The following is a 12,775-nucleotide window of genomic DNA, read 5'->3' on the forward strand; positions in this document are numbered from 1 at the left end:
TTTTACTAAACTTTTTAATAATTGTTTCTTCTTTCCTACTATGACCAACACAATGCTGTAAATGACTTAGATTAACATATCAAACGCCAATGCTTCCCTATAGTGTTCGTTATCAATATATCTTCTTCTTTTTTTTATCGTTAAGTAAAAACAGTTGGAGAATCGTCGCCCATTCTACTAGCAGTCAAACCATTTGGCCATGAGAAATTTTCACTTTTTTCGGAAAAGTTTTTCACTTTCAGTCCATTCAAACATCAAAACATTATTTGCAAAATCCATAGCCAAAACTCCAACATCAAAATTCCAAATAAAGTGAAAATATTTGATTTTCATGGCCAAGTGCCTAACTAAACCATGTCGGGTTTTTTTCTGGCAAAACATATCTACAATGTGCATTGCGTTATTCACTATATTTTTGCACTTAACTGAATGTGTTATTGTATTATGTTTTTTACAGTCGAATAGGAGGACAGGAAGATAACTTCAACTCGCCCAACCCAGACATAAATGAGACGTACATTTCTTTTTCTTTAAGGTGGGGGTGAAGGAATACAACAATTGATAGGCAACCCATGATAGAGGTAACCTTGCCCTCAGCTTTTCCAGTTCAGTAATCCATACTATCTTTAATTGGGTTCTTAATAATATTTGTTCAACTCTGTTATGCTAAGTTAGTCGAATGGGATTTCAAGGAAACAGAGAGAACATACCCCTATTTGACAATTCATTTGAAAAAAAAAAAAAAAAAAAACAGAAGAGCTGCAACGACATTTATAAATTAACGCCTTTTTAAAAGGATGTTAGCTTTCCAAAATTTTCAATCACTGTTTAATGTCTCCAATAGTGAATAGTACATGTACATTTCACAGTACCTACACAATCATACTGTAAAACTTTACCAGCACCAAGCATTTGCACTAAATCGAGCAATTAACCTTAGCACAACTTAACGATGATTAAGTGATAAATGTGTGTGCAAAAACACATGTCGTGCATTCATTGATTTGGTATAAACAGAGGGTGTGGAAAATGACCAAAACTAGGATTCACGAAAAACCAAGTTATTATCTCATAAAGCAGAAGACTCGCTTATTTCTATGACAAAACAAAAATATGAGACAACATGAGTTTAGAGTTAGGTGGTTTGAAGAAGGGAGGGGTAAAGATCATTACAGTAAAGGGCAGAAATAAACTAACTTGGAAACATCTCCCTTTCTAAAATGGAGAAAATCAAGAAATCTAAACAAAAGAGTAGAACAAAGTACCAAGTTAAAATTGGATCTATTAAGAGAGTATCAGGTTAAATTTGGATCTACTGAGATACTATCATTGAACATATTTCCTTGCATGGCGATCCGCTGCAATCGATAACGACTGTATTGTAACAGGGAATGATGGACCCATCTGCAAATTTCAAGAATCCTTATGCAATTAGAATCTTGATCACTGAATTATGCATGAAATTCTAAGCATGAAACGAACATAAGGTACCAAAAGGATAGACATATTCAGCATCTCAACAATGCAACACGCACCCCATATATGAAAATTGCAAACTGGTACTAAAATAGTGAATTTCATTGAGGGACCTTTGCAAGCCATACTTTCCTCAAGTAACGTAATGATTAAAGAGCTTGAACACCGACACATTAAGATATTCAATTAAAGTCAAAGCAGGAACTCCCTCAAACGCCGTGTTTGAGGATCTATCAAGAGGCAACATTTGAAAGGTTCCTGTCCAATATCTCAGATTTTCATTTTGAGTTTATATGAAAATTGCAAACCGGTACCAAAATAGTGAATTTCATTGAGGGACCTTTGCAAGCCAGACTTTACTTAAGTAACGTAATTATTAAAGAGCTTGAACACCGCCATTAAGATATTCAATTAAAGTCAAAGCAGGAACTCCCTCAAACACGACGTTTGAGGATCTATCAAGAGGCAACATTTGAAAGGTACTTGTCCAATATCTCAGATTTTCATTTTGAGTTTATATATGTACTTCGAAAGATTCCTATGAAGGCACCAGATTTACTAAGAATGTAAGTCAGGGAGCTTACGGTGCTACACAGATGGACTGTATTCACATAACCAGCATATTTTGAGCCTGCATTACAGAAAAAGAAAATTGTTATCACCAAATGTAGATGATAAAAAAGTTGCTACCACCGAAGTTAGATGACGCTCGTATGTCCATAATAAGTAGCATTCTTCCGCATACAGAGAAAAAAAGTTTTTTGGTCAGCCAGAAAGTCATTTTCTTTTTCTGTACTTTCATACCTTATAACTTAGGGAGTACAATTTTGCATACCTTTTTTTTTTTTTTTGAGAAACTGGTACTGTAACAATTTTGCATACTTTTCTGACAACTAAATGGGAGGGAAGAGAGGGTGTAAGCCGGATTTATCGCTGACCTTAACCAAACAAATCAATAAGAAGATAATCAAGAGTTGCTTACTCTTTTTTAGGCCAGCAGGCTTCTGACGCAGAAGTTCATGAACAAATGCCCCAATGTTTTCACACAATGCATCTTCTTGAAAACTTACCTGCACAATAATGTTCCATCGAGAAAACATCAATAGGTGCATTCCAGTAGTCTATATCTAGGGTATCTTTGGTATGACGGAAAAATGTTTTCCAATAAAATATTCTCTCGAAAAATAAGTGATTTTCCTACTCATTTACTTGTGTTTGGTACGCAAGTTGGAAAATGTCATTTTAAGAGCATTTGCATATAATTAAAGCAAAACATTATGAGGTTTTTGAATTCGGAGTGCAACTTCTGGTGGGTGGTTTGGTGTTTGGGTTTTTTTTTTTTTTTTTTTTGGGGGGGGGGGGGGGGGGGGGGGTAGGGATGCGTTGGTGTGTTCTTATTGATCCAGAAAATGTTTTCCCTCAAATTTTTAAGGAAAACATTTTCCAAGATATTTAGTGCAACCAAACAAATTCCGTCATACCAAACACAATCTAGTGACGCTTAAAAATCTATGCATGAATAACAGGAGGCAAGTGTACCTTCCCAATTCCTACATGCACAATTGCAGTTTTGTCTTTTTTGAAAGGTACACCTCGTTTAGCATCTTTCACTGCTTTTGTGATATCTTTGGTAACAGTACCTTTCTGCATGCATTATGAGGAAATAAGCACTAATTCATCAAGAACAACGTGAACTAAGAGCCGAAAGACGCATATTACTTACTTTAGTATCTGGCATCAGTTGCCTCAAATACCTCGCAATCTGCAAAAGCGTGTGAATGTTACTAACATTGAGAAGCACTAAAATACACTTGCTTGATAGGTCATATTAGCATCAAATTATACAGGTATTAAAATTGAAATTAAAGGACTGCAACAGCCTCCCTTGTTACTACTGGGTGGTTGCTTGAAAGCCCACCTTCCCTCCATTGTTAATTAAAAAGATTAACTCATGTATAATTTTTTTTACAGTAATACTTCCACACAGCTTCTTCAATAACACTTCATAACTAAAGAGAGTGTCAATCACTAGGCAAAAACTATTCTTGATGCTAACATTAATCACAGTTGTCAATCCTTCCCCGTATTTCTTGATCAAATACAAAATATAGAAAGCCTACAATACAATCTAACATCGTAATTACCCTAGTCTGTCCATAAAAAATCATAATGAATAAATTGCTCTAAGTATCCTTTTACATTTTATTTTAGAAATCTTTCCCATCTGACTAGTTTTTGTGGTATTCAAACATCAATCTCCATTTCATTAACTTCTATTCATATGTCTGTTTGAAACCTTTTGAAGTGAAAAACTAGTCACTCTTTTTCCTTTTATTTTAAATTTCCTCCCGTGTCTTGTTCTGCTTCCTCTTCGCAGCCACCATGGAACCACCTCACCACGATACATTCTTCCTCAATTATTCTGTTTCTCTTCTTTTCATTTCGTCTTTTCCTCCTTTCTTCTTGTTCTTTCCTTTTCACCATCGCCTATTACTGAGCAGGTGCCACAACCCTCCCAAAGTTTTGAAACAATTCTCAGCCCCCTTAGTACTCTGTTACACAGTAACTCCTTTTTAAAAATAATGAACTCTTTTACACAGTAATATTGCTGTAATTCCCCTATTCCTTCTTCTTCTGAACTCATCTCTTTTTTGTTCTGAAAAGTATAAAAACTCACATCCTTCACTCCTGCTATTTTTTAATAAACTTTAATAGAATAGATATCTTGATATTCTTTTTAGAATGTTAGGGTAGAAATGCCCATAACTTTGTGAACCAAATGCCAGTATACCACTTTAAGGGGTCTATACTGCAGTCTATTCCATGTTAATCTCTTCAAGTTTATAATCTTTTTTTGATAACTTCGAGTTTCTAATCTTTCTAAGCCACCTTTACGCTAATGGCAAACCAAATGACAGTGTAACCAGAAATTTATCGATGACAAGTATGGATAGTCAAATTAAAGAACCTGTCTCAAGTTCGGCATCATTGCATGAGTGGAAAAACATTTGTCAAAATCAATCTTCACATTTCCTGCATGTATAATCATATTATATGTTAAGCTTATAATCACGTCAGTAGAAAAACTGAAGCTCGAGGAATAGTATTGAAACGACATATCCTCTTGAAGGGTTAGAATACATAGATGTTCAAAAGAAAAGAATGGTTTCATCATCATTCCCAAATACGTGGTGAAATTGCAGATCTTTTTATTTTATTTTTCTTGTTCTTTCTTTTCCATGTTCACTAAACTGATGGTCTCTGATTATCAATAAAGTTGATTTACATATATTATATATACATATTTTTATTGTTGAATGTCATGTACATTCTTTATTTATTTATTTTTTGATAAATATGTCGAGTAGACAAGAGGTTGGCCTTCTCACACAGGCAACCGCCTCCTTATCTTACTGATAAGTGGAGATGAAATGGGATTAGTAAAAGTAACATACGGATAATTTGAGAGCTATCAGCTTAAAATCGGAAAGTCACATATAAGGTCAATAAAATGAAAAAGTTCACCTAGTTTACTTAGTGAGCCAGATGTGAATAAAATTGTATTGTAGATCAAGGAGCTCAAATTTATATACTTGTGGTGTCTAAATATTATCTGTACAACATCATGCTTTATGAGATAAAGACACACTCCCTAGAAAAGAAGAAAATGTTGTGGCACATGTTTCATACCATGTGTGCTAATGCCAACCAACTGGGTTAACATAAGTCAATTCTCAACTTAAAATTATTAAATTACCCTAGTGAGCTTTTAGAGCACCCCTTATGGGTGGACTCTATTTCCAACATATACAAACCAAGCTTGCCATTTGTCTATACTCAAACACAATTAACGCGCTTCAGATTCAATCTGTGACACACCTCAATTGCTAAAATATATTTATAACCCTATCCAACTAACATAATACAGTTGTACAATGAAGTTTTACACCCAAATGAATACGTAACATATAACCCTCTCTTACAAAAAGAGTTTTTCTTACTCTACATCTAGATTAAATCAAATCTCTGTTGACCAAATTTATTTTCACAGTTGTCTACCCTTTCCATCCCAGCACCTGCTAGTCCTACAGCCCTCGTGACCATTAATTCTTCTGTGAACCTTTCTGTGGCTCAAGTTAATCACCTCAAAAAATATAGTAACTTTTTGTAAAGAATTAAAGTTAAAAAGGAACATTGTCTTTTGCATGAAAAAAGTCAGCTTTGATGAAAATTTATCAGTTTTTCATGAACATAAACCTCTAGAGAAGTTATGAATGTAAACCTCAGATGTAGGGGTGTCAAATGGGCGGGTTGGGCTGAATTTGGGCGGGTAAATGGCTGAGTTAATAAATGGTAATAACCCGCCCAAAAGTTACTTGGGCTGAAATAAGTTGGCTAAAATGGGCTAAAAAGCGGGTCATAACCCAACCCGCCCAATTCTTACTAAGTCTTAATTTCTTTGTATGTTCTTCTACAATTTTTAAAGTACCTAATAAATCTTTTTGTTCTCTTTATTATGGCTATATATACAAAAAAAAAAAAAACTTTTTGAAAATATCTCGACAAGGTTTCTCATGGATTAATTTGGGCTACATATCAGCCCAATTTTTAAATGGGCTTGAACTGGGCTGAGCCAATAAATGTGACCCGCCCAAGCTTAAACGGGTTGGAGGGTCATGGACTAATATTGCCACCCCTACTCAGAGAGTTTAAGGACTGGAAAGAGTAGATTGACCTCATAACTTGCCCCATTTGCTTCAGCATGCATGTGGACATAAGACATACCACTACAGTTTTAAAATTATTAAAATAATGAATTTAGTGGAATACCACTCTTGATATTCTCTATGAGCTCCAAACCACCAACAACATCAGCCCCTGCTTCTCGGGCTTCATCAGCAGTAGCTCCTTCAGCAAAAACAGCAATGCGATATACCTGAGAGGTAAATTTTTAGTCAGAAAATAAATCTAAACAGCAAATAATTATCTAACCTTAAATTTTGCGCAGAAAGAATTATACCTTTCCAAACCCATGAGGAACAGCCACTGTACCTTCAAGCTTCTGCAGTTCAAAAGAAAGAACTATGAAATCTCCCTAGCAAACTAATGAGATTGTTTAAGACTCAGGTCAAATTAGCTACACTAGCAGAGGTCAACCTAAAACGGAAGAGCTGGAAATGAAACGTGATTATAAATTCACTCTGCTTATACCAGCCATGCAAGAGAATTTATATTTCTAGAGGCGTGCACTGACAATATTTCAGCAAAGGCAAAGAAAAATTATTCTTAATTAGGTGGCACTAGAAGCATGATTCTACCAATAAAATCTGCTTGATACACTCATGAACAACAAAAGGATGTGGAATCAGCAAACCCCTAACCAACCGTGATTAGGATAGGATATAGAATGTTGGAGCTCGGTTTTAAATATTAAGGAATTTTTTGTCAAGTGCTAAATCTATGATTACAGCATGCAAAGCAAATTTTGGAGAGATGTCCCAAAATGATCCGGAATTGAGATTTAGGGCGTGTTTGGTATGAAGGAAAATGTTTTTCCTAAAAAAAGTTTTCTTGGAAAATAAATGGTTTTCTTTCTTATTTTCTAGTGTTTGGTAAGTAAGCAGAAAATATTGTCTCAGAAGCATTTTTATAAAAATCTAGGAAAACACTATGGAGGTGGGGTAGGGGGTAGGAGTGTGGGGGTGGTAAAGGTGGGGGCTATGTGGGTGTTGGGGTGGGATTGGGTATGTTGGAGGACGGGGAGGAATGAAATTCCACTTGTGGAACTTGTTTTCCCTACTTTCACTAGGGAAATCATTTTCCTCATTTTTAAGGAACTTGTTTTCCTAGAGAAAATGTTATCCAAAAGTTTTGACTAACCAAACATGGAAAAATTGGAAAACGTTTTTCAGAAAATGTTTTCCTCCATACCAAACACACCCTTAGGTTGAAAGGTTTAAGGCCCTCTATGCTCTCATGACTTATTAGCTCTTTATCAGTCCAATAAGTTTTTCATTCAGACGCAAAACAGTAGCACCTTATTGGTCCTGGGACTTTTGCTAATAAATTCTGCTTCAAAACCCTCAAGTTAACTAAAATATTCAATATCCATTCACCATCAGACGAATAAATTTAGACCTATAAACCAAAAACAATAGAAGTGGTAACAAGAAGTCTTTCTATTCAAGTACGTGACGGGTGATGACAAGCTTCGACAGTAAACTTAATGTGAGTCGGGAAGAGGATGAAAGCACCCACCAGGTCACTTCGGCGCATATCAGAAGTCAAAACAACATGAGCTTCCAGAGTTTCATCAAACTTCTTCTTGGCATTAGCCTGCATAATCACTAGAAATACAATGAATCATGACTCACTCAGTAACCTCTAAAAACACAACTAGATAGAAAGACAAAGCACACAAGCAAACCTACTCGTCGCAAACTACAGCTAAGAGTCACTTAGATTACATAGTATAGACAGAAAGACAAAACACCACGCAAAAAGCAGCCAAGCAAACCATCTCAGGGCAAGCTATTATTAAGAGTTATCCAGATTAAATAGTATCGACTTTGATCCATAATTACTATTTTCAACTTGAACCGATGAATAAAAAATTTAATGAGAATCTAAGGAAAAAATAGAGTTGGATTTTTGAGCCACGCATATGTACCCCTAGTTGATGGAAAAGTTGAACCTGTCTCTATCCTTCACTGTGATATTATCTACAAACACTCAAGACTCCCCAAGGAGGTGGCCTAACGGTTGAAGAGATGAAGTGACAACCTTGGGAACCAAGAGACGACACCACGTGAAATTTTTCCACTTGCCCAAGTCTTGGTGGATAGAGTTACCTGGTACTAATGCAAAGCAATAGGTAACAGATGGATTAGCAGGTTCAGACACCACCACTATCCTAAAAGAAAACAAAACCAAAAGACAAAAAATTATCAAGAAATACGACCCTAAAGTGTGACCTAATAGTCAATGGAAGACAACGGTCTGAATCTAGCATAGGCAGTAAGAACTACTAGATGATTTCTTTCTATCTGCTTAAATCTTGATGAGGTACCTTGATGTATGGAGTTACATGGTACTTGTATTAGTGAAAGGATGCAGGTACATGGTGGAACAGTTGAGGTACACGCAAACTAGCTCCAACACCATCATTATTGAAAACAATTATCTAGAAATACCTTGACCATGAAGTTATCTAGAAATACTTAGAAGTTATCCAAAATATCCAAAGATGTGCACTACTTAAGCATGTGATAGCAACTCCTTATGGAAGGAGGTTATGCAAGTAATTCTCAGTATTAAGACAGATAGCCTTTAACCTAGAGAATACATTAGACCATTCCTATGATCCATGTTGACTAATAGAAAAGCTCCTATACTCCATGGTGAAGCAGGGTGGAAAGGTTACAATAGGATCATACAATATAAAGTAGTAAATCCCCGATATCCAAGTGAGGATGTGGGACATACCAAAAAGGTGCTCCAAATACTTTAACGACGCAATCTCAATATTTTATAAAGTTAATTTTTCATCAATATGTTGAGGAAACCCACATTTACAGCCTCTAGACCAAAAGACAAATTCTTACATTAAAACATGATTCACTACAACAGTCACCCAATCATATACATTGACTAGGATATCATATCTACCCCAAATTAGTAATGTACGAAAAACATGAATATCAGAACAAGGTTATTTCAGTATGATGCTTTTTGAGCTTAAAGCATACACATTTGTAGCTTATGGGAAGGTTATCCAGAAACCTAAGTAAACTACTAGAAGTCTTTTTTTTGTTTCAGTTCTTTCTTTTATTTTTTCCTCATCTCCCTATTTTGCGACTATCTTGAAATTTCACTGTCCAATTGAAACAAAGTTATCAGACACAGCAAGTATGATGATGAAATAATACTATTCTAGATATCCTTTTCTCCATTCATAAATCCAGCAGAAACACATCTGTGGTAGCTATTAGAGTCAGTAAAATAAACCCTCCATTAGTCTTATGGATTTTCACCGCGCGGATGTTGCTTTTCTCGTTGGAAATCTCCTTGAAACTAAACTCTGAAGTAAACCCATCTTTTTACTAACCAGAGAGTTAAATATAACAAGAAAATGCAATCCTACATTTCATTCAAATTACTAATGGGCATCCTATAACTGTTTTCTTCTTCTTTTTTCAATCCATATTATCCAATTATTATGTATAACTTCACAAGGAGTCAAAATGTCGTACCAGAAACACCAAATGTTACAAAAATTCATATAACCGACCTCAAACTAATTCGGGATTAATGCACTGTTGACTTGAACAAAAAAAACTGGCCTTTACAAGCTGAGTGGCCTCTTTAATGGGAATCCTATAATTGTTTTCTTCTCTCTCTTTTCATTCAAACTACTAATGGGAATCATTGTTTTCTTCTTCTTTTCAATTTGTATTATCTAGTTACTGCTTATAACTTAAGGAGTCAAAATTATGTACCAGAAACAGCAACTGCTAAAAAGAATTCATACAACAACCTCAACTAATTCAGGATTAATACACAGTTGATTGAAACAAAAAAACTGACCTTTACGAGCCGAATGGCCTTTTTAATGGGCATCCTATAACTGTTTTCTTCTCTTTCTAACCCATCCAACTATTGAAGGGCATCCTGTAATGGTTTTCTCCTTTATTTTTCAATTCATATTATCCAATTACTACAATTATTTTATAACCGTGGTGTCCGGGCCAGCTTGCGCGCACCTACACTATCCAATTACTATTTATAACTTTACAAGGAGTCAAAATTTTGTACAAGAAACAGCAAATGCTAAAAAGAGTTCATATAACGGACCTCAACTAATTCGGGATTAATACACAGTCGATTGAAACAAAAAAATCTGACCTTTACAAGCCGAATGGCTTCTTTAAGATCATAAACAGGCTTTTTCTTCTTCTTTTCATCATCACTCTTAACATTAACCAATGTTGGGAATGGAACCATTTCCTCTTCAACATTCAAAACTCTCCTCATGGCAGCCCTTTTTTGCGCCTCGATTCTTCTCCTCTCTCTCTCCATCTCCTCATCACCCTTAACCTCCACTCTCCCTTCCCCTTCCTCTTCGGGCCGATCCTCCGGTAACGGAGCCACCCGAGTCGGGTAAGAAACCGGAGCTATCTTCGGTGCATCCTTCAAGTACCTGAGTAGGGGTGTCAAAATCAGCCCAATAAATTATGACCTGCCCAACCCGCTTAGGTTTGGGCGGGTTAATGCTGCTTAATTTATTAACTCAACCCATTTTGACCCACTTAATTCAACCCATTTAAAAAATTGGCTGATATGTTTCCCACATTGACCCATGAGAAACTTTGTCTAAATATCTTTAAAAAGGCATTTTTTTTATTTGACATGTTACATATAGTCATAATATAAGGAAATTTTGTTTATTAGTTACTCAAACAAATTATAAGAAAACAAACAACAACTTAGAACATGCTCCCTCCGTTTCAATTTGTTTGTCCGGTTTTGACTTGGCACGGAGTTTAAGAAAGTAAAGAACTTTTAAATCTTGTGGTCTTAAACTAAAGATACATAGATTGTACCAAAATACCCTTTAATCTTATGGTCTCAAACATGCCAGTTGGAATTAAGGAGTTGCCCAAAAAAGAAAAGAGGCATTCTTTAATTAGATCTTTTTCACCTTACTCTTTAATATCATCGTAATTTTTTTTTGATATCATCTACATCGTATATAGCATAGTTGTATATTTAGATTCCCCTATTCTATTCCCTAAGTTAAGTAATTCTCTTGAGCCACCCACCATATACATTTGTACATTGCTTTGGGTTAAGCTAAAAAACACTATTTCAATGATGGCCCTACATAGATTCACCTACATAAGCAGCGGCTAAAGTTGCATTAATAAAAGCTTGAATGCCACTTGTAAATAATCCAAGGAGCATGACGAGTACAGGAACTACTAAAGGTACTGAAGAAACAAGAACAATAACAACTAATTCATCACAATAACAACTAATTCATCAGCTAAGATATTACCGAAAAGTCGAAAACTATAAGTAGGCGTTTGGCCATACAAACCAAAAATGTTTCCACTTTTTTTTGGAATTTTAGAGTTGGAGTTGTGTTTGGTCATAGTTTTTAAAATTATATTTTTTTTGTTGAAATGTATTTGTTTTGGTTGTGAAAAAAGTGAACACAAGTGTTTCTTGTTTTTCAAATTTCAAATATAACTTCAAGTTGTATTTGAAATTTTCATGGCCAAACCTAATTCCGGAAAAAAGTGAAAAAAAAATCCGGAAAAAAGTGAATAATTCTTATGGCCAAACGGGTCTTAAGTGATAAAGGTTTTTGAAAAAGACTAAAAAGAAAAATAAGACAAACAAATTAAAAAGGAGGGAGTAGTTAGAATTGAGCGGGTTGAGTTATGACCCGGTTTTTAGCTCATTTCAGGTCAACCCAAATAACTTTTGGGTGGGTCAATGACCGCTTATTTATTAACTCAATTCATTTTTCAGCCCAACCCGCTCATTTGACACCCTCGTACATACCTGAGATCCTCCCGGGTCCACGTCCCACCATCCGCTGCTTTAACTGGGTCCCGGGTACTTGATTCAGGTCGGGTCGGGTCAACTCCAGATGGGTTTTGTGGGAGGTCTTTGGGGGTGTAGGAAACGGGTTGGATTGATATTGGGTTATTCGGGTTCGGGTTTTCTTGGGATATTTCGGGTTGTGATTGTGATGATGAGGATGAGAGAAATCGATGAAAATGAGAACGGAGAAGAGGGTTTTTTTTGTATAATAAATAGTGGCGACGAGCTTGATGGTGAAGTAGCTCGAAAGCCGCCATTGTTGGAGTTTATGGATGTTTTTTACAGGGTGAAAATGGACTGTGATTGTTGTGCTTTTTTGTCTGCAAGATAGAAAGAGAGGTTTTAGGGAAGAGAAGAGGGTTTAAGCAAATTTCAGCCTTTAGGGAGAATGATAAAAAATGGAGTGTTAAAAGTTTTTTTTTTTTTTTTAAATTATATATAGAGGACACAGTGAAAGGAAAATGAGAAATAGTGTTTTAGCGAGCCCGGCACTTTTATAATCCGAAAAAAAAAAAATTGAAATCAAACTAACTTGTAAAAAAAAAAAAAAACCAAAGTAGTGCTTTACGCACAGAATTTGTGCGTGAAAAGGCCAAAGTGTACATTTATACTTTGGTCCTTTCACGCGCAGATTCTGTGCGTGAAACTCTTAACAAAAACCCCTCTAATTTCCAGCATACTCTTCTCT

General features: G+C 35.6%; 1 protein-coding gene across 1 annotated transcript; it reads right to left on the reverse strand.

The window, feature by feature from the left end:
• Nucleotides 1–1,023: 1,023 nt before the first annotated feature.
• LOC132629910 (uncharacterized) lies at nucleotides 1,024–12,503 on the reverse strand. The gene is made up of 11 exons (XM_060345328.1): nucleotides 12,046–12,503; nucleotides 10,381–10,675; nucleotides 7,735–7,812; nucleotides 6,497–6,538; nucleotides 6,307–6,412; nucleotides 4,445–4,509; nucleotides 3,200–3,238; nucleotides 3,016–3,120; nucleotides 2,459–2,546; nucleotides 2,061–2,107; nucleotides 1,024–1,404 (listed from the first exon to the last, which is right to left on the reverse strand). The coding sequence occupies exons 1-11, from the start codon at nucleotides 12,342–12,344 to the stop codon at nucleotides 1,327–1,329; spliced, it is 1,242 nt and encodes a 413-aa protein (XP_060201311.1). The 5' UTR covers nucleotides 12,345–12,503; the 3' UTR covers nucleotides 1,024–1,326.
• Nucleotides 12,504–12,775: the final 272 nt, after the last annotated feature.

The sequence above is a fragment of the Lycium barbarum genome, chromosome 1 (assembly GCF_019175385.1).
Source record: "Lycium barbarum isolate Lr01 chromosome 1, ASM1917538v2, whole genome shotgun sequence".
NCBI lineage: Eukaryota > Viridiplantae > Streptophyta > Magnoliopsida > Solanales > Solanaceae > Lycium > Lycium barbarum.